The 21,422-nt window shown below is 42.7% G+C and overlaps 1 protein-coding gene across 1 annotated transcript in view; it reads right to left on the bottom strand.

The window, feature by feature from the left end:
• Positions 1–21,422, bottom strand: part of LOC137335978 (doublecortin domain-containing protein 2-like) — a 195,018-nt gene that overhangs the window by 89,793 nt on the left and 83,803 nt on the right. The window contains exon 7 of the mRNA XM_068001485.1: positions 15,884–16,073. Coding sequence (XP_067857586.1) covers positions 15,884–16,073 — 190 coding nt within the window. The remainder of the gene's footprint in view (positions 1–15,883; positions 16,074–21,422) is intronic.

The following is a 21,422-nucleotide window of genomic DNA, read 5'->3' as shown; positions in this document are numbered from 1 at the left end:
AATTCCACTCTACTTTAGAGACATGGTACACTAAATGCTACAAAGCAAGGCAGCCTGCTGATACACGTATGATGTAGCTGGTGCCGACATGTCCACAGAAATACCGATTTCTCCAATGCTCCTGCTTTTACCAACAATTTCTGGATCAACCTTCAATGGATTCTCATGAGCTAATATTCGTTACACCTTGATAACATCCCATAGGCATATAAGCAATTCGTTATACTGGCTCCCCTTATTGATCTTCAAAGACCGCGGCATTGAGCAGAGGCAGGGTCCCACTTGCCTCACATCCGAACCAGCAGGTACTCCGGGTGACAGCCTAGTTACTCGAAGGCAGATAGGTGTTAAGCGGTCGATTAGTTTCAGTTTAGCTTCGGGTCGAAACATCCTGGCACAGCAGCAAGTCCTGGGGCTCTAATACTCCAAAGGAGTGGGAGACCATGTGTGACACCACCCATCGGCAATGTTGTGACGACATTTTCATGTGATTGCACAACTTGCGGCTTCTGCAGAACCTATTGGGCTAGGCTGTATTCCAATGATATGTGGAAATTTCAGATTGAAGAGAAATCTTAGAACATTTTACTTTTTCATTTCTACTCTTGGTTTCTCATTCTCTCTATTTTGTTTTTGGGACATGAGCGACGCTGGCAAGGCGGCATTTATAGCCCATCCCTAGTGGTAATGGTCGGCTTTCTCCTTCAACCACTGCAGTCCTTGGGGTGATAGTGCTCTCAACGGTGTTAGGAAGGGAATTCCAACGATGAAGGAATGGTGATATATGTCCGAGTCAGGGTCATATGTCACTTGGAGGGGAAGTTGAAGGCGACAGTATTCCCACGTTGCTGCTCTGGTCTTTCTCAGTGGTAGAGATCGAAGGGGAATGAAGTGCTGTCAAAATAACTATAGCAAGTTGCTGCAGTGCATCCTGCAGATCATACATGAGTGGTGTAGGGGTTGGATTCTGAGTCCAGCAAACTGCTGTGCCTTGAATGATGTTGAGCTTCTGAGTGTTGTTATGACTGTACCTATTCAGGCAAGCAGTTAGTATTCCACCAAACCTGACTTAAGCCTTCCAGATTTTGGAGAGGCTCTACGGGGTCAGGAGGTGAGGTATTCATTGCAGAGTGCCGAGTCTCTGCCTCTTGTGCCAAAGTATTTATATGGCTCATCCAGTTCAGCCTCTAGCCAATGTTGGTGGTGTCGATGAAGGTCAAGGGAGATGGCTGGGCTTTCTTTTCTTTGAGATGGTCATTGCCTGGCACTTGTGGCGTGTTATCTGCAACTTGCCTGCCCGAGCTTGGATGTTATCCAGATCCTTTCTTTTATTCAAGCTGTGCGCAAGTTGGCTACTGCGTTTCCTACATTACAACAATGACTACACTTCAAAAGTACTTCATTGGCTGTAAAACACCTTGGGATGTCCTGAGGTCATGAAAAGCGCTATATAAATTCAAGTTCTTTCTTTCTTTCCTTCTGACATGGGTTGCATCATTATTGTAAGAATTGTGAATGGCACTGAACATAGTGGAATTGTCAGTGCACAAGCTACTTCCTGACCTTATGAGAGGGAAGATCATCGTTAAAGCAGCTGAAGATGGTTGGACCAAGGACATCTCTATCTTTTAAAAAATTTCTCTCTGCTTTTTCCTCCCCCCAACCTTTGGCTTTGCTCAGTCATTACTTTTTTTACTTCATTTCTCTAGCTTTGTTTCACTTTCTTGCACTTCACATACAATTCTTGCCCTTTCATTCCCACATCTTTTCCAGATCTGCTTCCAGTTCCCTCTCTTCCACACTCATACCCAATTTTCACATTGTCCCCCCCACCACCAATCAACCACACTCCAGTCCTGCTACCGCACAGAATGTTTCCATCCTACACTAAACACAGATTGGAGACACAATGCAGGGTGAGATCGCTCCATTTCCAGCATCATTCAGCTAACTCCTCCTTGGAGGGTGGGGAAGGGTTGTAAATCTTAGAGACAGAGTTTGAGAGTAAAGTTGTGAAAGAATAGGCCAAAACACTGTAGGAAATGGTACCGTAACAGCTACTAAGATTCTAAATTTAGGTAAGGCCGACTTCAATGGGATGAGACAGAGACTGTCCACAGTAAACTGGGCAAATCTGTTAATGGGAAAAATGACAGAAGATCAGTGTGTTCAAAAAAGAATTTAACATGATACAGAACCAGTTTATACCTCTAAGGGGCAAGAGCTCTACTTGCCAAAAAAAAGCCACGGACAACATAAAACTAAAAGAAAAAGCACAGATCCTGGCGACTGAGAGAAGCAAAGAACAGCAAGGGTGACAAAACAGATAGTAAGAGCTACAAAAAGGGAGTATGAAAAGAAACTTGCAAAGGATATCAAAATCAACACAACATTTTTTTACAATTATATTAGAAAAAAAGAGGGTGGTCAAGAGCAACGTGGGCCCCTTAAAAACTGATAATGGTGATATTGTAAATAAAAACAAGGAAATGGCAGACATGTTAAATAATTACTTTGCATCAGTATTTACAGTAGAGGAAGGGGATAGCATGCTGGACGCCCCAAGGAAACTAATTTTGACTCAGGGACAGGAACTCACCATAATTAACGTAAGCAAATTAACAGTAATGAAGAAAATAATAGCAATAAAGTGTGACAAATCCCCAGGGCCAGATGGTTTCCATCCCAGGATTTTAAAGGAAGTAGGTAAGAATATTGCAGATGCCCTAACTATAATCTTACAAAGTTCTCTCGATTTAGGAACCATTCCTTTACATTGGAAAATTGCACGTCACTCTGCTATTGAAGAAAGTTGAGAGAGGGAAACCAGGAAATTATATACCAGTCAGCCTAACATCTGTTATTGGGAAATTACTAGAGTCTATAATTAAGGATAGAGTGACTGAACACCTTGAAAATTTTCAGCTGCTCAGAGAGAGCCAGCATGGATTTGTAAAGGGTTGGTCATGCCTGACAAACCTGATTGAATTTTTTGAAGAGGTGATTAAAATAGTGGACAGGGGAATATCTATTGGTGATGCTGATGTGGAATTCCAGAAGGCATTCGATAAAGTCCCTCATAAGAGACTGTTAGCTAAAGTTGAAACTCAAGGAATTGAGGGCAAATTGTTGACCTGGTTAGGAAATTGGCTGAGCGGCAGGAGACAGAGAGTAGGGATAATGGGCAGGTACTCAAATTGGCAGGATGTGACTAATGGGACTCGATTTTCAAAGTAAAAAACGGGTGGGTTGGGGGCGGGGGAGGCATTGAAAATTTCCACCATTTCAGACCCGCCCCCAACTCGTCATTTCTGGTTTTCAAAGGGGCGAGCAACCAACCCGCTCCCAGGAGGCGGGTCAGGCCTTAAAACCTTTTAAGGAGGCTCCAGGACTCCATTTTTCACTAATTCCTCATTTCAACCCTGGGGGGCCAGGATTCCCGGGCCTTCTGTTTTACGCCTTGTGAAAGGAGGCGAGAAGGCCCGAGACTAACAGGTAGGTGCCTAGAAAGGCAGAGCTTATAGGCCCATAGTGGCAGGAGTGCTTCTCCCAGGCCCAACTAGCCTACCTGCACCGACCTCCCCCCACCCCACCCCCACCGATTGCGGACCACCCCCCAATCGTCGACCCCCGACCCTCCCCCTCCGACACCGATCCTCCTCCTCCGACACCGATCCACCCCCTCCGACCCCTGAACCCCTGACCCTGATCCTCCACCTCCGACCCTCCCCCTCAACGATCGCAGACCCCCACGATGACCCCTGATCCTGCCCCCCCGTGACTGACCCCCGATCCCACCCCCCATGACTCATGACTCCCGTGCCTACCTATGCCCACCATTGCCCCTTGCCCACCCGTGCCCACCCATGCCCCCCCACCCCGCCCCATCCATGCAAACAAGGCTTACCTGCAGACTTTCCTGAAGACATCCTCTCCCTGGCTGGTCTCCCGTCTGACTGAGACCAGCCTGTCAATCAGCCGGTCAGTAATATGGGAAACCAACAAAAAAAAAAGACGTCCTTACGTCCAAGTCATAATGACGTCCGGGAAACCCATACTAATGGGTTTCCAGACCTCAAATTGACCCCCCACCCCCTTCCCGGCTCAGTTTTAAAATCACCCCCACAGGGATCTGTGTTGGGGCCTCAACTATTTATTGTATTTATTAACAACTTAGATGACGGGATAGAGAGCCACATATCCGAGTTTTCTGATAAGACAAAGATAGGCAGCATTGTAAGCAGTGTAGATGGAAGCAAAAAATTAGAGAGGGATATTAATAGATTAAGTGAACGGGCGAAACTGGGGCAAATCGATTTCAATGTTGGCAAGTGTGAGGTCATCCACTTTGGAGCTAAAAAGGATAGATCAGAGTACTTTCTAAATGGTGAAAAGCTCAAAACAGTGGAGGTCCAAAGAGACTTAGGGGTCCATGTACATAGATCATTAAAATGTCATGGACAGGTACAGAAAATAATTAAAAAGACTATTGGAATGCTGGCCTTTATGTCTAGAGGACTAGAATACAAGGGGGTAGAAGTAGTGCTACAGCTATACAAAGCCCTGGTTAGACCACACCTGGAGAACTGTGTTCAGTTCTACCGCACCTTAGGAAGGATATACTGGCCTTGGAGGGAGCGCAGCGTAGATTTACTAGAATGATACCTGGACTCCAAGGGTTAAATTACGAGGAGAAATTACACAAACTAGCGTTGTATTCCCTAGAATTTGGAAGATTAGGGGGTAATTTGATCTAAGTTTTCTAGATATTAAGGGGAACTGATAGGATAGAGAGAGAGAAACTATTTCCGCTGGTTGGGGAGTGTAGGACTAGGGGACATAACCTAAAAATTAGAGCCAGGACTTTCAGGAGTGAAGTTAGGAAACATTTCTACATGCAAAGGATGGTAGAAGTTTGAAACTCTCTTCCACAAACAGCAGTTGATGCTAGCTCAATTGTTCATTTTAAATCTGAGATTGATAGATTTTTGTTAACCAAAGGTATTAAGGGATATGGGGCTAAGGCCCATGGGGATATGGAGTTGCGTCACAGACCAGCCATGATCTCACTGAATGGTGGAACAGGCTCGAAGGACTAAACGGCTTACTCCTGTTCCTATCTTCAGGGTGTAATGTTATGATCTTTTGTCACTATGCTGCCCATAATGTGGAAATTTCCAAAGAAACATGCCAAAACCCCATAGCTACGGAAAAGCTGGCACTAAAATAACAGCTCCTAACAATTGCACAGTAATGGACAAGAATGCAGGGATGTTTCCACTCAGCTGTGTAGTGTCAGAGATGGCTCAGTGGTAACACGTTCACTTCTGAGTCAGAAGGTTGTGGGTTCAAGTCGCACTTCAGAGACTTGAGCACAAATCTAGGCTGACACTTCAGTGCAGCACTGTCGGAGGTGTCAGTCTTTCGGATGAGACATTAAACAGAGGCCCCGTCTGCCCTATTTCAAAGAAGAGCAGGGGGGGGGTTTCCCCGGTGTCCTGGCCAATATGTATCCCTCAACCAACATTCACTAAAATAGATTATCTGGCCATTATCTTGTTGCTCTTTGTGGGGCCTTCCAGTGCGCAAATTGGCTGCCGTGTTTCTTACCTTACAACAGTAATTACACTTCAAAAGTACTTTGTTGGCAGTAAAGCACTTTGGGATGTCGTGGTCATGAAAGGCCCTATATAAATGCAAGTTCTTTCTTTCAAGATGAACAGTGCCTTACCTACAGGAATAGCCATTCGATATGCCACCAAAGTGCACAACAGAGCAAGTCACCAATTCTATTAATATTGTCTCAAACTAGAGGGGTCAGATTTAAATGTGATCATGCACTCCATCTGCGCTGTATTTTGGAACCAAGGATAGCAGGGTGATTGAAGCAATGTACGTTAGGCCTCATGAGAGATCACCATTCAGATCAATCAGTCCATCTTCAATTCCCCAGTACAGTACTGCACATGCAGACGTCAACTGAGTTGTAGAATTAATACTTAAATGGATTGAGCTATGAATACTTCAAACTTGCCAATAAAGAGACAAAGTGCAGCAATTCTGATGCAAGTATTAATCTTCACAAGATTATCACTAGGTTTAAACATTTTTGATCTTGCTAAAAAAAAATTAATTTAGTCATAAAGCACCTCATCCCCGCCCCCCCCACCCCATCTAAATCATGAAAAAAAAGTTTGATTTTTTTTAAAAATCCAACCTCAGAAGACATTTGGAGCTTTTACATCGTTTTCCCTCCCTCTGGAGGCAGTTCTCCAAGTAGACTAGGAACTGCTCGACTGATATACATTGCTTCCACTGGAGCTGATATCAGCGTACTTTCTGGTCTTGGATGCTGATCAGATGGCATTCAGAATAGGGAAGTGCAGCAGCAGTTGGGTGCATAGCACAAAACAGCACTTGTTACACAAGATTAGGGCTCATGGGATCGGGGGTAATATATTAGCATGGATTGAGGGTTGGTTAAAGGAGGGAAAACAGAGAGTAGGAATAAACGGGTCATTTTCGAGTTAACAGGTTGTTACTAGTGGAGTGCCGCAAGAATCAATGCTTGGGCCTCAGCTGTTTACAACATATATGAGGGGACCTAGAGTAATGTATCCAAGTTTGCTGACGATACAAAGCTAGGTGGGAAAATAAACTGTGAGGGGGATACGAAGAGGCTGCAAAGGGATATAGACAGGTTAAGTGAGTGGGCGAGAAGGTGGCATAATGTGGGGAAATATGAAATTATCCACTTTGCCAGGAAGGATAGAAAAGCAGAATATTTTTTAAAAAGGTGAGAGGCTAAGAAATGTTGGGTTTGGGTGTCCTCGTACACAAATCACAGAAAGTTAACATGCAAGTACAGGAAGCAATAAAGGAAGGCAAATGGTATGTTAGCCTTTATTGCAAAGGGGTTGGAGTATAAGAGTAAGGAGGTCTTGCTGCAATTATGTAGGGCTCTGGTGAGACCACACCTGGAGTACTGTGCACAGTTTTGGTCTCCTTACCTAAGGAAGGATATACTTGCCCTAGAGGGGGTGCAACAAAGGTTCACTAGATTGATACCTCGGATGAGAGGGTTGTCCTATGAGGAGAAATTGAGTTGAATGGGCCTTTATTCTCTGGAGTCTAGAAGAATGAGGGGTGATCTCATTGAAACGTATAAAATTCTTAGAGGGCTTGACAGGGTAGATGCTGAGAGGCTGTTTCCCCTGGCTGGAGAGTCTAGCACTAGGGGGCATAGTCTCAAGATAAGGGGTCAGCCATTAGGACTGAGATGAGGAAAAATTTCTTCACTCAGAGGGTTGTGAATCTTTGGAATTCTCTACCCCAGAGGGCCGTGGATGCTCATTGAGTATATTCAAGACTGAGATCGATAGATTTTTGGACACTAAGGGAATCAAGTGATATGGGGACAGGGCAGGAAAGTCGAGTTGAGGTAGAAGATCAGCTATGATCTTATTGAATGGTGGACCAGGCTCGAAGAGCCACATGGCCTACTCCTGCTCCTATTTTTTACATTCTTATAATGACTTTTCTTGGCTTTGGACACCTCCTGGTGTCAGAAAGGCTGTTGTTCTACATTGTTCCTTATGGAGTCATTCACTTACAGTCCTTGTATGTGGTATCAGGAGCATTCCCGGTTCATGTAACACATTAGATATAACAGCCAATGCAAAATCAAAGCGTTATCACCACAGATTAGGAACAGGGAACGAGCTTTTAAAATATCACCTTGTACAGCTACCTATCGATTGGTATATAGATTATATTGACTGCTTAAGCTTTCTAATTGAGGAGCAGTTCACTGAATGTTATCCTTGCAGCCTTATGCTGAACATTGATCTCCGTTACAACCACATACCACAAACACCTCCCCCACCCCACCCCACCCCCAAACACCCCTCCCCCACCTCCAGACCTGGCCATCCCTTTGCATTAATGGTTCTCAAAGAACGAATACTTAGGAGGGATCAAAAATATGCTGCATTAGGCATTGCAGAGAAATCCACAAGAAATGCTTATACATGTCGGCAACTGAAACCTCTGCTCCCCATTGATCATTAAGATAAGTCACTTTTGACAGCTTTAAGCTTATTTGCACTTACCTTGGGAAGTTCAGCGTGCCGATGGTGCATCATTTACTTCATGTAAATTTATAGCGGCATAATGCAAATCTGGGCATTACAAATCCCCAGCCACCTGCAGGAGTTATGTTTCCAATTCCATAATTATTTGCACCAGTGAGGCTTCCATTTTGTGCCAAATTTTATAGAATCCACCTAAATTGTTTCCGCACTGGCCCCGCCAGCCTTTGGTACAGCAGTTATAGCAGTTATTTGGGGGGCAGAGGTGGGAAGGGAAAATTATGCTATTTTATGCATTGGACAATATAGTTGCTGCAAACAAGTTTATTTTTCTGAATGACTTAAATAGAATAAATTAAAGCAACTGCACAACCACATAAGCCACACCTTTAAAAATTCATTACATTAAATAAAATAACATGAAGGCTAGGGGCCTCCAAACCAAACCATTTGTTATTTAAAGCAAGTTAAATAATCATAATGGCACCTTAATTTACCCAGACTGATTTCAATTACCACTCTGAACATGACCTTTTATTATGGTCCTCTTACCCTGCAGTCATTGGCCAACTTTTCTGTTCCACTTAGCATCTTGCATACTGTAAAGTTCCCTCTCATTCGTCTCCTTTCAAGGCAGAAGACCACTACCTTTTCTAGCCTTTCCTCATAATTCAGTCCTCTAAACGCAAGGAATAAGCCTCGAGGCCCTTTGCTGCATTGCTTCCAGGGCTTAAGGCTTAAATGTTACCCTTGTGTCTCGGTGACCAGAACGGAACACAATATTCAAGGTGCAGTCTGGCCAGAGTAGAATGGTCTCAGACTCAGACAGCCTCTTCCCGAGCTAGGTCAACACCATTCATTATGTAAATGCATTCCTCATCTTTTCTTCCAATGTGAAAAAACCTTGCACTTACAACTGTATTAAATTTCATCTGTCATAGTTCTACCCACTTGCAAATATTGTCTCGGTCCTTCTGCAGTTCCTCAGCTGCTTTATTAGGCTCTACTGTCCTCCGTTTGTTCAAATTTACCAATGATACCGAACTAAGTACTTTGCGTTTCTGAATCCAGTTCATTTACATAGATCACAGAGCTGCATCAACAGCACCAATCCTTGAGCACCCCATCGAGTATCCATCAATTTTGCTCCTTCCAACCAATTACACTATTTTTCCAGTTACTGATGAAAGACTAATGGGTCTGTGGTTACCCAGGTTTGTTTCTTAAAAATAAGTACCTTCATCAGTAGCGTGGTGGGTTGAAAATCCGGGAAAGAGGCACTCAGCTGATGCAAAGGGACACAGGGAGAGACCCCCATTGCACTATCATCATCCTTCCTATCCTGGATATGAATTCGAGGGTCAGCAGTAATTAAAAGTTCAGCACTAGCTGGTTATTGTTGTGTAGCAAACTGCTAAGGAAATATTGTTGTTCAATGTAGAGAGGAATGCAAGTACAGTTAAAAAAAGCAAAATTAAGAGCAGAAATGTTGAAATAACATTCAACAGCTTTCATACCAATGCAAATAGCATTAGAAATTGAATATATGTAGTTACTGAAAATACTATGAATGATCAGGAAATGTCTAATGTGTCAAATTTTCCACCAATGAATAATGTGGCAAAACTCCAGACCAAGTCGAAACTAGCTCAGGAATCTCTAACACAAGGAAGAAATCAGTAAATCATGCGTTTTGAAAAAATTCAAGGTATTAAAAGGCAGGGCATCGTACGTTAGGAGTGTATATCAAGAATTCATGCACAGAGGGTCTATAAGATCCTGAGGGCTCTGCAGGATCCTCTCTCCATGAAAATTCCTGAATGGAAAATCCTGCAGGGCCCACTGACCTCCACGATCAGATCTCAAGTATGTGTTTGCAAGGCACAAAGCTCCGTGATCAAGCGCAAATTTATCAAATCTGCCTTCACGTGTCGACAGGGTACCTGAACCAAATGGATACATCCTAGAATCTCAAGCAAATGGGTGAGGAAATTTAAGTTGCTTTGCTTAATAACTTTTAAGGTGCATTTTACGCTACAAGTATTGCATCGGTGCAAAGTGGTTTGGACCAATGCTAAATATGCGTGGTTGAGATCAGGCAAACGGACTCTGAAGCCAAGCGCAGCGAAAATCCCTCGGAGGGGGGAATCTGGTTCCAGTGTCAGTTTGGATTCCGACTCTGGCTTCAAACACTTCGGGCCAATGCTGCAGTTGTGGTGTAAAGTCACCCTTAGAATCTATAAATAAATGGCTAGAGGGTAGTGAATGTAGTCCTGCTGCTCACAAAAGGAATGAGGCATGAATTGTCTAGTAATTGTCAGTTGTGAGAAAAATGCTTAAAGGCATTTTGTAGGACACTTATCAATATTCATTTAAAGAGCATTAAAGCCATAAGTGGCAGTCAGTACATTTGAAACACAATAGATGCCGCTTTACAAATCTACTGGAATTCTTTCAGATTCGTGAACAAGGGCTATCCAACTGACATACTGTAATCAGATTTGCCCCTAGATATTTCATAAGACTAATTTAATAAGGTTTCCACATCTGAGGCTTTTAAAGAAAATAAAAGCTGGTGGAATTAGCAGGAAATTAAGCCAGCTGGATTCAAAATAGACTCGGCACTAGAAAGCAGAGGCGATGATCAACTATAATCAGATCTAGATGCAATAAGGAATGGGCCTGCACATGACAGAGGCCATTTAATGTAGATAAGATATAGTGTTAGGCTAATGACATGAGTCTTTATGGAGGCAACTGCAATTCTGCAATGGTTTTATCTGGATCCAACGCTGTTTATTAATGACTTGGAGGAGGGAAATTCTGGTAGGAACATAGCAACAGGAGTAGGCCATTCAGCGCCTCAAGCCTCTTCCGCATTCAAGTAGATCACGGCTGATCCGTATCTTAACTCCATCTACTCACCTTGGTTCCGTAACCCTTAATACCCTTGCCTAACAAAAATCTATCAATCTTAATTTTGAAATTTTCAATTGACCTAACCTCAACAGCTTTTTTGCGGCGGGGGGGGGGGGGGGGGAAAAGAGTTCCAGATTTCCACTACCCTTTGTGTGAAGAAATATCATCAAATTCATTGATGACGTTCTTCATCAACCGGTTTACGATTTCTTTACAAATAGCACACAGACAGAACCTTCCCTCACTGTGTAAAGGAGTTGCAGCCCAGAAGTGAAAAAGCAATATTGCAAACTGGGGGCATATTTTCCTTTGTTCACTATTTTTAGTGCGAAAGTAGATTGGAGTATAAATCAGGAAGCGCCCCTTTGCACTCACACTCACTTTTTTTAAAATAAAAAAGTGGAGGAAAACACGAGCCTCCGCTTTCTAGTGCCAAGTCTAGTTTAAATCCAGGTGGCTTATTTTCCTGCTAATTCCACCAGCTTTTATTTTCTGCCTCAACACAGAAGCACATGGTTCAAAACATTTAGAGGGGATTCGGTTTGTGACCAAACTAACAATTTTTTTAAAAAGCATTAGGTAGAATTCACCTTTAAAAAGTTTATATTATAGTAAAAAGTGTATTTAAATGCATTAATTATGAATATATAGCATTTTCAATAGACTGAAGGCAGTAAAACTTCTAACTACTACTGCCTTCCACGAAGAAAGTGCAAACCTTTCGTTCCCTTTCAGCAGGTACAGTATGTGCATAGGTTTCTCATGGCAATACTTCAACAAATTAGAACAATCAATACAAATAGAAGTACAAAAATACAGTCCTGCTAATAATATTCTCTTAATGGACTGCATCATCATCAGTTTGTATTTTAAATGCAATACCAAATAGCAATAAGTAAAAATATATTCCTTTAGTGAAAAATTATAAGTAAAATACTAAAATTAACAAAATACTCTGAAAGGTACATTATGTATATTTCACATTTTCTCCTTTTCCAGTCTAACATGCAGCTACCTGCAACTCAGAAGGCAGGAGGGATCTTGGTCACGGAAGCTCCCACAGCGATGGCCAGCAGTAGCCCGACACCCTCCTCCCCCCAGAGACAGGACACCTTGCGGTCACATGGCTTCTATCTAAATGCACAGGCAACACCGAGGCACAAATTCAGATCATAGCAGTTGGCAGTCAGGCCCTCACTGCTTGGAGTTAGCAGGCTCTCTTGTCCATTAATAAACGGAGCTCTTTCATCTTATTCAACTGCGTCTTGCTTTAGCAGCACAGGTCAAGGGGAGGGGGAGGGGGTCGGGTCAGGGTGAGGGGGAGGGAATGTAGTTGAGCACCTGGGCTTAGAGCAGATGCTGAAAGATTGTTTCCCTGGCTGGAGAGTCTAGAACCAGGGGTCATAGTCTCAAGATAAGGGGTCAGCCATTTAGGACCGAGATGACAAAAGATTTCTTCACTCAGAGGGTTGTGAATCTTTGGAATTCTCTACCCCAGGGGGGCAGTGAATGCTCAGTCGTTGAGTTTATTCAAGAGTGAGAGATCGATAGATTTTTGGACACAAAAGGAATTAAGGGATATGGGGATATGGCGGGAAAGCGGAGTGTAGGTAGATCAGCCATGATCTTATTGAATGGCACAACAGATTCGAGAGGCCATGAGGCTCCTGTTTCTTATGTTCTTATGTTCTAAATGTTTTCTTCCCAACCCCCTCCACCCAAGATTTTTATAAAGTTGTTTTGGTAACCTCCCTCAGCCCTACAACCCTCTGAGATCTCTGCGCTCCTCCAATTCTGGCTTCCTGTGCATCCCCGATTTCCTTCACTCCACCACTGGCGGCCGTGCCTTCAGCTGCCCAGGCCTTGAACTCTGGAATTCCCTCTCTAAACCTCTCCGCCTTTCTACCTCTCTCTCCTCCTTTAGGATACTCCTTAAAACCTACCTCTTTGACCAAGTTTACCTGTCCTAATATCTCCTTATGTGGCTCGGTGTCAAATTTTGTTTGATAACTCTCCTGCGAAGCACCTTAGGACGTTTTACTATGTTAAAGGCGCTATATAAATGCAATTTGTTGTTATTGAGCCCCGACAACATGCCTAATCTTGTACTGTTCTCTCTGCCACCTTCACCTACCCCCTACCTTACTTGCATTCCATCAGAGGTCCTTCTTCCCCACCCCATCTTTCAGCAGCTGGAGAGGAGTGTGCAAAATTATTAAGGCTTATTCAGCCAACAGAGATAATCGAATATGAAGGCAACTCCAGAGTCAGCTTTGCAGTGTCGCGACGGTCTCCCACTGATACCCAAACTCACCTCCCTAGCAGTTGTCACTTCAGTACCACGCCGCATGGTGTAACGGCGGGCCCCCAGTGTGACACACAGCCTCAGCCTAAGATTGAACGCACATTTTCAGGCGACAGCGATGCGATGTTCCCATGGTGCCTGCCACCCGCCCTGCGCATTGCTGCAACATCAGAGGTGTGTAGTAGTGCAACACTGCCTTGTCTCAGACAAGATGCTATCATGGCGACGCCAGGATTCAGCAAAACCATGATCACTTCATGTACAAGTGTCAATGTCGCAAATGGAATTGGAAGAACATTTTAAAAAATAAATGCTAAATATTCAGTTGAGGAATGAAAAGGTGAATGTTCAAGTCAGTCCACAAATTTTAACTCTTGATCAGTCATCAGAGAAACACTCCCAGTCTTGTGCAGATGTACAATCCCTGCCGTCTACAGCACATTCAACAGTTCTTCACTGCCATCTGCAGACAAAATCTTGATACTACATTTTTAAGGCACTAGAATCAGAATTTTAAAGCAAAAAAAGGCCATTCGGCCCATCACATCTGCGCCAGCTCTCTGGACGACTTATCCATATCCTTTTAAATATTTACCCATTTCCCTTTTATGGATTTTGCTTCCACTATTGTTTCTGGTAAGGACATTTCATATTTCAACAACTCTGCAAAAAAAAACAATTCTCCTAACCTCTCCCTTCACCAGGTAATATTTAATAAGCAATTGTTTGCATTTCCATTGGCAGAAACTGATTATTAATGGTAGTGATTCTACTTGGAGACTGGTTACCAGTGGAGTCCCACGGGGATCAGTGTTAGGACCACTGCTGTTCACAATCTTTACTAATGACCAAGATAAAGGCGCTGAGGGAACTGTCTGCAAGTTTGCGGATTATACAAAGATTTGTGCGCGTGACATAACCTTGGATGAGAAAAGACGACTACAATCAGATTGAGATGCAATGGGAGAATGGGCCTGCATATAGCAGAGGTCATTTGATATAGATAAAATGCAGTGTTATGCACGTGGGTAGGGCTAATGCCAAGCACATGTATACCATACAGAGTTCCAAACTGAAGTCTGTTGAATGGGAAAGAGACCTAAGCATTGTAGTAACTGAATCTCTAACGGTTACTTGAACTAGAAAGGCAAAGGAGGATGAGAGGACATGTTACGAAAGCACAGAGTTTAATTAGATGCTAAGGAATACCACTTTTTGCAGAGAGTTGTCAGCCTCTGGGATAAGTTTCCAAAAGCCTTTCCACATTATTTGAAAGACTTCAATCAGTTTTCGGATGAGACATTAAACCAAGGCCCCATCTGCCCTCTCAGGTGGACATAAAAGATCCCATGGCACTATTTGAAGCACGGGGGAGTTCTCCCGGTGTCCCGGCCAATATTTATTCCTCAACCAAGATCACAAACAGACGATCTGGTTATTTATCTCATTGCTGTTTGTGGGACTTTGCTGTGCACAAATTGGCTGTCGCGTTTCCCTACATTTCAAAAATGCTTCATTGTCTCTAGAGTACCTTGGGACGTCCTGAGGTCGTGAAAGGCTACATATAAATGCAAGTTCTTTCATGAAAGTGTGATGTTATGACTATAAAGTAATACTTTATTTCATGGAATGCTTTTTAGTACACAATGGCACAAGTCTCTTCCAGCCTTGTTACAAACGACTGCTATGTTACAAGCAGTCTTTTCAACAAACATATCCTGGTCTTGCCTGAAACCTCATTAAAGTTGCAGCAGTAGACTACAACTCACGATAGGAATGACTATCTGACTGATGTCCACAGAAGTCTGCATTTCATTATAGAGGGGGAGAGCGAGTGGAGGTCAGGGAAGTGGGAAAGGCAGGCAAGCAAACCAACAACCTGCAAATAGAAAAACGTCCAAAGGCACTTCACAGAGGAGAACCAGAGTGGATGCCGAGCCTTTGAGAGAGAGAGAGATAGGAAAGATGACTGATGGATCAGTAGAAGAGTTGGGTTTTAAAGGCGGAAAGGGAATTCCAGAGAGTAGGGCCGAGATATGGGGAGGCTCTTTCACCAATGGTGGAGCAGAGGGAGGTCAGAGAAAGTGAGAGAGGAAGAAAAACAGACGCAAGCTCCTAAACCTCTGGAGCTTGTGTGACATCTTTAACCTTTGTAGTGGTTATACATTCTCTAACACAAAATACAGATGGAATAAATAGCTCCAACAAAGCGAAGAAGAAACTACTCCAAGAGAAAATGCAAAGAATCCTCAAAAAATGAGAATGTATGATCAAATAAAAACAACCGACTGGGATATAAAGTGGGGACAGTTAATCTTGATTGAAGGATAAGGCCCATTATCTGTCTCATCTTCAATTTCCCCCAAAAGCACACGTTACTGTTTCTATAATTGGCTTGTAATGATATCTAACTGAGCCAATTGTTTGGCGGAACCAGATGAGGCGAGAAATGAAAATTTGATTGGCGGGCGAGGCAGGATAATTTTTTTGGAGCAGCCTCCGAGAGAGGAGCCGCTCTTCAAACGCTGCGGCAAAACTCCACACGCGACTTTATGGGGAAACAACTCACCACTTTCAGGGACAATCTTTGGGCTGCCAGTACCACTCTTGACGTGCTTCACCTTGCCGGGTTTTGCACGGAACACCGATTCTTCTCCAGCTGGAAATCGTTCCTTCTTTCCTTTCCTCTTCGGGGGCTGTGGCGAGGTCAGCGGGTATACTTCACTTGTGGTCCCTGTTGAACGGACTTCTCGACCTCCCTGTTAATTAAGTAAAACCCAGTCAGATCCACACATGTCAGCAATCAATTTCACCTGTGGCTCTGTACTAAATTTCAAATAAGAACTTTCAAATAAGTACGTAAATTATTAAAAGCTTTTTGCATCTGGTTAGAATGATTGTACAAAGTGCTATTTGCCTCCAGACAATATGCTGAAGGATTGCGAGTTTCCTTCTAGTCCAACCATCAAACTCAGGAACAGAAGAATTTTTAGGAAGAGGGAAAAGCCCTTTTTAATTCACGCATATTTTTGCAAAATACCACAGGCTAGCATTTTTAAATGCGGCCCAATTGGACTTACTAAGCTGTCCGTTAATTTGCTATATCACTCCCCGTTGTAGATTCAAAGAACGTGTAGGTATTAAATAAATAACTTGTTTGGAAATACACCTGCCTTCAAACCTCAAGTGCCCTGCATTTAGCGGGACAACACTCTTAAATAGCACAAGATCCACGATCCCACTTAGGTGCAGAAATGTCTCACGTTTTAAATTGCAATAAGAGGGATTCTGCTGAAAACCTGTGGCAGACTACAGCTCTCAATACCCATTCCATTATATGCATAAGCTCAGGAAGACTTGGCTGCAGACTCACCCACCCCCGAGAAGCTAAATTTAAGAAATATCATCTTTTCTGTCGGGTGATTTTGTTCCTGTGTAACGTTGGCAATAAATAAACTCACAAAATGGCACCTTATAATTCAGCAGTCAATGTGCGTCATTATCAAAAATGCCTTAATGCTCAAAAAATCCTCTTGCACTTACGCTAAATATGCTAAATTACGTAATCCCTTTTCATCTACCTGTAATTTAAAATGGTGCATCTAGCTAGTGTCACTATCGTGAAACTGCCAAAATCTTAATACCATGTATACCTTCTGTAAACCTGAAAGATGGATAGAGAAGGAAATGAAGTATGTACCCTGTTACAGTCGGAATATTTCCCAAACCTTGAATTGTGTAAAGAGCTAGCTGACTGTTTGCATAAGCAGACTGAAGTCTCCCATGAGCTGAAACCTGCATCTTCATTCTCCAGCTCCAGTAATTAGCCGTGATTACAGTTATCCAGTCAAAGATGGCAGAAAATACCACACCACCAGACAACTATGCAGGCTAAAAATTACTATCCAGGTTTGCTTAAAAATAAAATAATTTACAGAAGCAGAAACACAAGATACTACATAGTACAATGATTATGCCAGCTGAACTGGAAATTGGTCTACAAAGGGTTAATGTATTCTCTGTATTTTGGCATCTAATAGTTCCTTCAAACAAGATTGCTGAGCTGTCTTGTTACTTGTCTGTTGTTTTTCGGGATGAGATATTACATGGGGACTACACAAGTCACACTCAATCTGAACGACTTTGCCAGGACCAAACACCACTGAAAAATCCCCCTGTTTTACACAGTTTAATCCCTTATGAACCAAAACTTGCTTCTTTATTCACTACCATGTATGATTTAGCATGCCCAGGTTTAACAATTAAACACTAATTGCAGTAAACTGTTTATTAGAGAATACGTGGAATACCCACCATATTTTCCAGTTATCTAAAAAGTGTGGTAAATAACATGCTACAAATCATTGCAAACCGGCTAAAACTTCTTGATCAGATTTATTTAGCGGGAATAATAGAGGCAAAAAGACACTGCAAAATAGCATGTTACATTAAAAAAAAATTAAAATTCTTATCCATGGCCTCGCCCCTTATCATCATGGCCTCGCCCCTCCCTATCTGTCTAACTTCCTCCAGCCCCACAACCCTCCGAGATCTCTGTGCTCCTCCAATTCTGGCCTCTTGCACATCCCCGATTTTAATCGCTCCACCATTGGCAACCATGCCTTCAACAGCGTAGGCCCTAAGCTCTGGAATTCCCTCCGTAAACCTCTCCACCTCTCTCTCCTCCTTTAAGACGTTCCTTAAAACCTACCTCTTTGACCAAGCTTTTAGTGACCTGTCCTAATATCTCCTTATGTGGCTCCGTGTCAATTTTTTTCTGATAACGTTCCTGAGAAAAGCGCTTTGGGACCTTTTAATACATTAAAGGCGCTATATAAATGCTAACTGTTGTTGTTAGTAAAAAACACAACATAATTAGAATTAATCCATAAGGGATTAATATACGCTTCTTCAGTAAGCCCCTTCTTACAGACTGTTGACAACCAATAGGTGCTTTATTGGAAGTCAGGACTTTTTCTTTTGTGAACCTTCAAGATGAAATGTGGACAATGCAAGTTTGCTCAGAATTTGTTGCTGTTATATCAGCATTCAAAACCCGAAGCCAGAGTTCCAGTTTCATGCAATAGGACTTTCATGTGTGTGAAATAAACAAGCAAACAGGGATGTTAACAGTCTTTATACCTTGGTAGGTGAGAGGCTAATGAGTGGAAATAGCAGTTTCCTTCATAGAGTTCCCTTCAGACTCGGCACCAGTTATCCAAGGGACAGAGTCTTCTTCATACCTGACTGTCAAGCTGCATACATCATCACCTGAAGATATGTCCCCAGCCAAAATAATTCTTTATCAGCTATTACATAGAATGTACAGCACAGAAGCAGGCCATTCGGCCCAACTGGTCTATGCTCCACATGAGCTTCTTCCCATCCTACTTCATCTAACCTTATCAGCATAGCCTTCTATTCCTTTCTCCCTCAGGTGTTTATCTAGCTTCCCCTTATTTAATAAATTCCTATCTTTAGTTGCCAAAATCGGTTTGATACAACCGAGTGGTTTGCTATGCTACTTCAAAGGGCAGTTAAGAGTCAATCACATTGGTCTGGGACTGGAGTCACATACAGGCCAGACCAGGTAAGGATGGCAGGTTTCCTTCCCTAGTGAACCAATTGGGATTTACGTCAAAATGACAGCTTCATGGTCACTTTTACTGGTGCCAGCTTTTTAATCCAGATTTTTAATTTTATTTTTTTAAAAACTGAAATCAAATTCTCAAACTGCTATGGTGGGATTTGAACTCGTGTTCTCTGGATTACTAGTCCAGTCCACTACTGTTTTTGTTCAGAGGTCTCACGTTTGTATATGGCCGCTCACATTTCTGGGGTATGACTAGTTCATGATTTTTGTTGATGAGGGCTCTTGATTTTTTTTTTGTACATGGAGGTCTCACATTTCTGTGTAATCGTATGGAGTCCATTCACTTGGTGTGACACATGCATCCGGCCTACCTGTTCCAAAAGCTTTACAGTACAATTCACATCAAAAATCAAAATTATCTTAACTGATTTGCTAAATAACAACATTGCCCGATTTGTACAGACTGTGTCTTCCTGTCTTCTGCTTTGTACCTGGCAAAAAGAAAGCAGCCTCCATTTTCACTCCAGCTACTTTATATGTAAAGAGTGAAATTCCTATTTTTGTCACATTACCCATTACAATATTAAACAAAAATTGTGTCTGAGTGGCACCAAGTGGGATCTTTGCTGCGATCGAACTCCCTACGGACCAGCGTTGGTCAGGCTTGTTTTGGATCATCATGAGCTAATCTGAACTCCCACAAGTTTAATGACATGGAAATGTAGAATGAAGCCAGCAGCTTTAATTTATGAATTAAGTAGGTTTAGCATAATTCCCCAGTTAGAACATTCACTGACCCATCAATAACAAAAATGAATTTTTAAAAATTTTAAAAAAGAAACCACAAGGCCCAGAAAGTTATGATTTAACTCTTTGAGCACTGATCTGCTGCCTTTGAAAAATCACATCTTCAACAAAAATACATCCTCCTGTTAGTTCCCAACAGTGAATACTAAAATCTGAAATGACAGGGCGATTCAGGACCACTAAACCCTTCCTTATTTAAAGGATTTGAATAAACTGAAAAATTGTAACAAAAAAAAAACTTATTTTTGGTGAGAGATAAAGCCACAATCCAAAAGGATTTCTTCAAAATTATATTACTGAAATCCAGTTCATTTTATGCCACTCTAGCTCACAAAACATTAGAGATGGATTTTTGAACTGAGGGAGCAATCAAATGATAAATCAGGTACCTACTGCCCAAGCGATAACATTATTTCTCACTGCTTGTGAGTGAACATACATCACTAATGGTAATATTAAATATTTCAATCACTGCACTTAAAGGCTTTGCAAGCTGATAATGAGATAATGAACCACTCAACCCCTACAAATTACTGGAATGGTGTTTCCACTAACCCAAACTGTTGGAAAATGAAAAAAGGAACAAGAATCACTGGGGGTTAAATTCGGTGCCACCCAGCGCAACATTATTTCCCTGCGCACAAATGGTGAGGTCCGAGGATCCCCGGATATTGGGCCTTGGACCTCATCACAATGAAGGCGGCACTGCGGGACGAGGCATCATCAAGTGAGTGGTCCAAGTTTGGGCCACTGCGCTAGGTTAGTGGATTGGAGGCCTCAAGATTCCTGTCGGAGGGTGGCGGGGTGGGGGGGGGGGTGGGGGGAAGTCCCTGGTTGTCGGCAGGGTTGGGGGGGGGCAGGAGATCGGGGGGGGGGGGCCTTGAGACAGAGATCTCGGGTCCGGGAATGACGGCAATTGAGGCAAGTACTTACTTTTAAAAAAAAATTATGCGATGCTTAGAGTTGGCTTCCCCAAGTCAGCCGGCGCGGCTGCCTCAGGGCAAACCAAAGTTGCAGCAGGGAACCAAAGCAGGCGGAAAGAACACAAGAGCCAAACCACCTGTGAGAAGATTACTATGCTGGTGTTTCAATGCCTATTGAACAAGAGAATGGAAGGGCATGAGGAAGTCCTTAATTATTATAAAGAAACCAGTAAATGAAAAAAAGGTCTTCAACCGACATGCTTTTTTTGAACCACTACACCAGGTATCAAGCCCACTCAACTCATTAGCGGGCCCAATTATTTTAATGAGAGGAACGGACTTTGGGGACTCCAGCGGGTCTCAATTTAATTCCACCCAACTCCTTTGCAATAATCTAATAAATGTTCACCAATACCAATACAGTAGGTATTTTCAGACAAGACTTCACTACCTTTTGCCTCTTTAAAAAGACTTGAAAGACTTGCATTTATTTAGTGCCTTTCACGACCTCAGGATGTCCCAAAGCGCTTTACAGCAATGAAGTACTTTTGAAGTGTAGTCACTGTAGTAAAGTAGGAAAAGCATTGTGATAATGAATGGATAATCTGTTTTAGTGATGTTTCTTTGAGGGATAAATATTGGCCAGGATACCAGGGAGAACTTCCATGCTCTTCTTCGAAATAGTGCCATGGGATCTTTTACGTCCACCTGAGAGGGCAGACAGAGCCTCGGTTTAATAACATTTCAACCGAAAGACGGCACCTCCAACACTGCAGCACTCCCTC

The sequence above is a fragment of the Heptranchias perlo genome, chromosome 2 (genome assembly GCF_035084215.1).
Source record: "Heptranchias perlo isolate sHepPer1 chromosome 2, sHepPer1.hap1, whole genome shotgun sequence".
Classification (NCBI taxonomy): Eukaryota; Metazoa; Chordata; class Chondrichthyes; order Hexanchiformes; family Hexanchidae; genus Heptranchias; species Heptranchias perlo.
The sequence above is the reverse complement of the archived record's forward strand: the minus strand, read 5'-3'. Positions and strand labels throughout refer to the sequence as shown.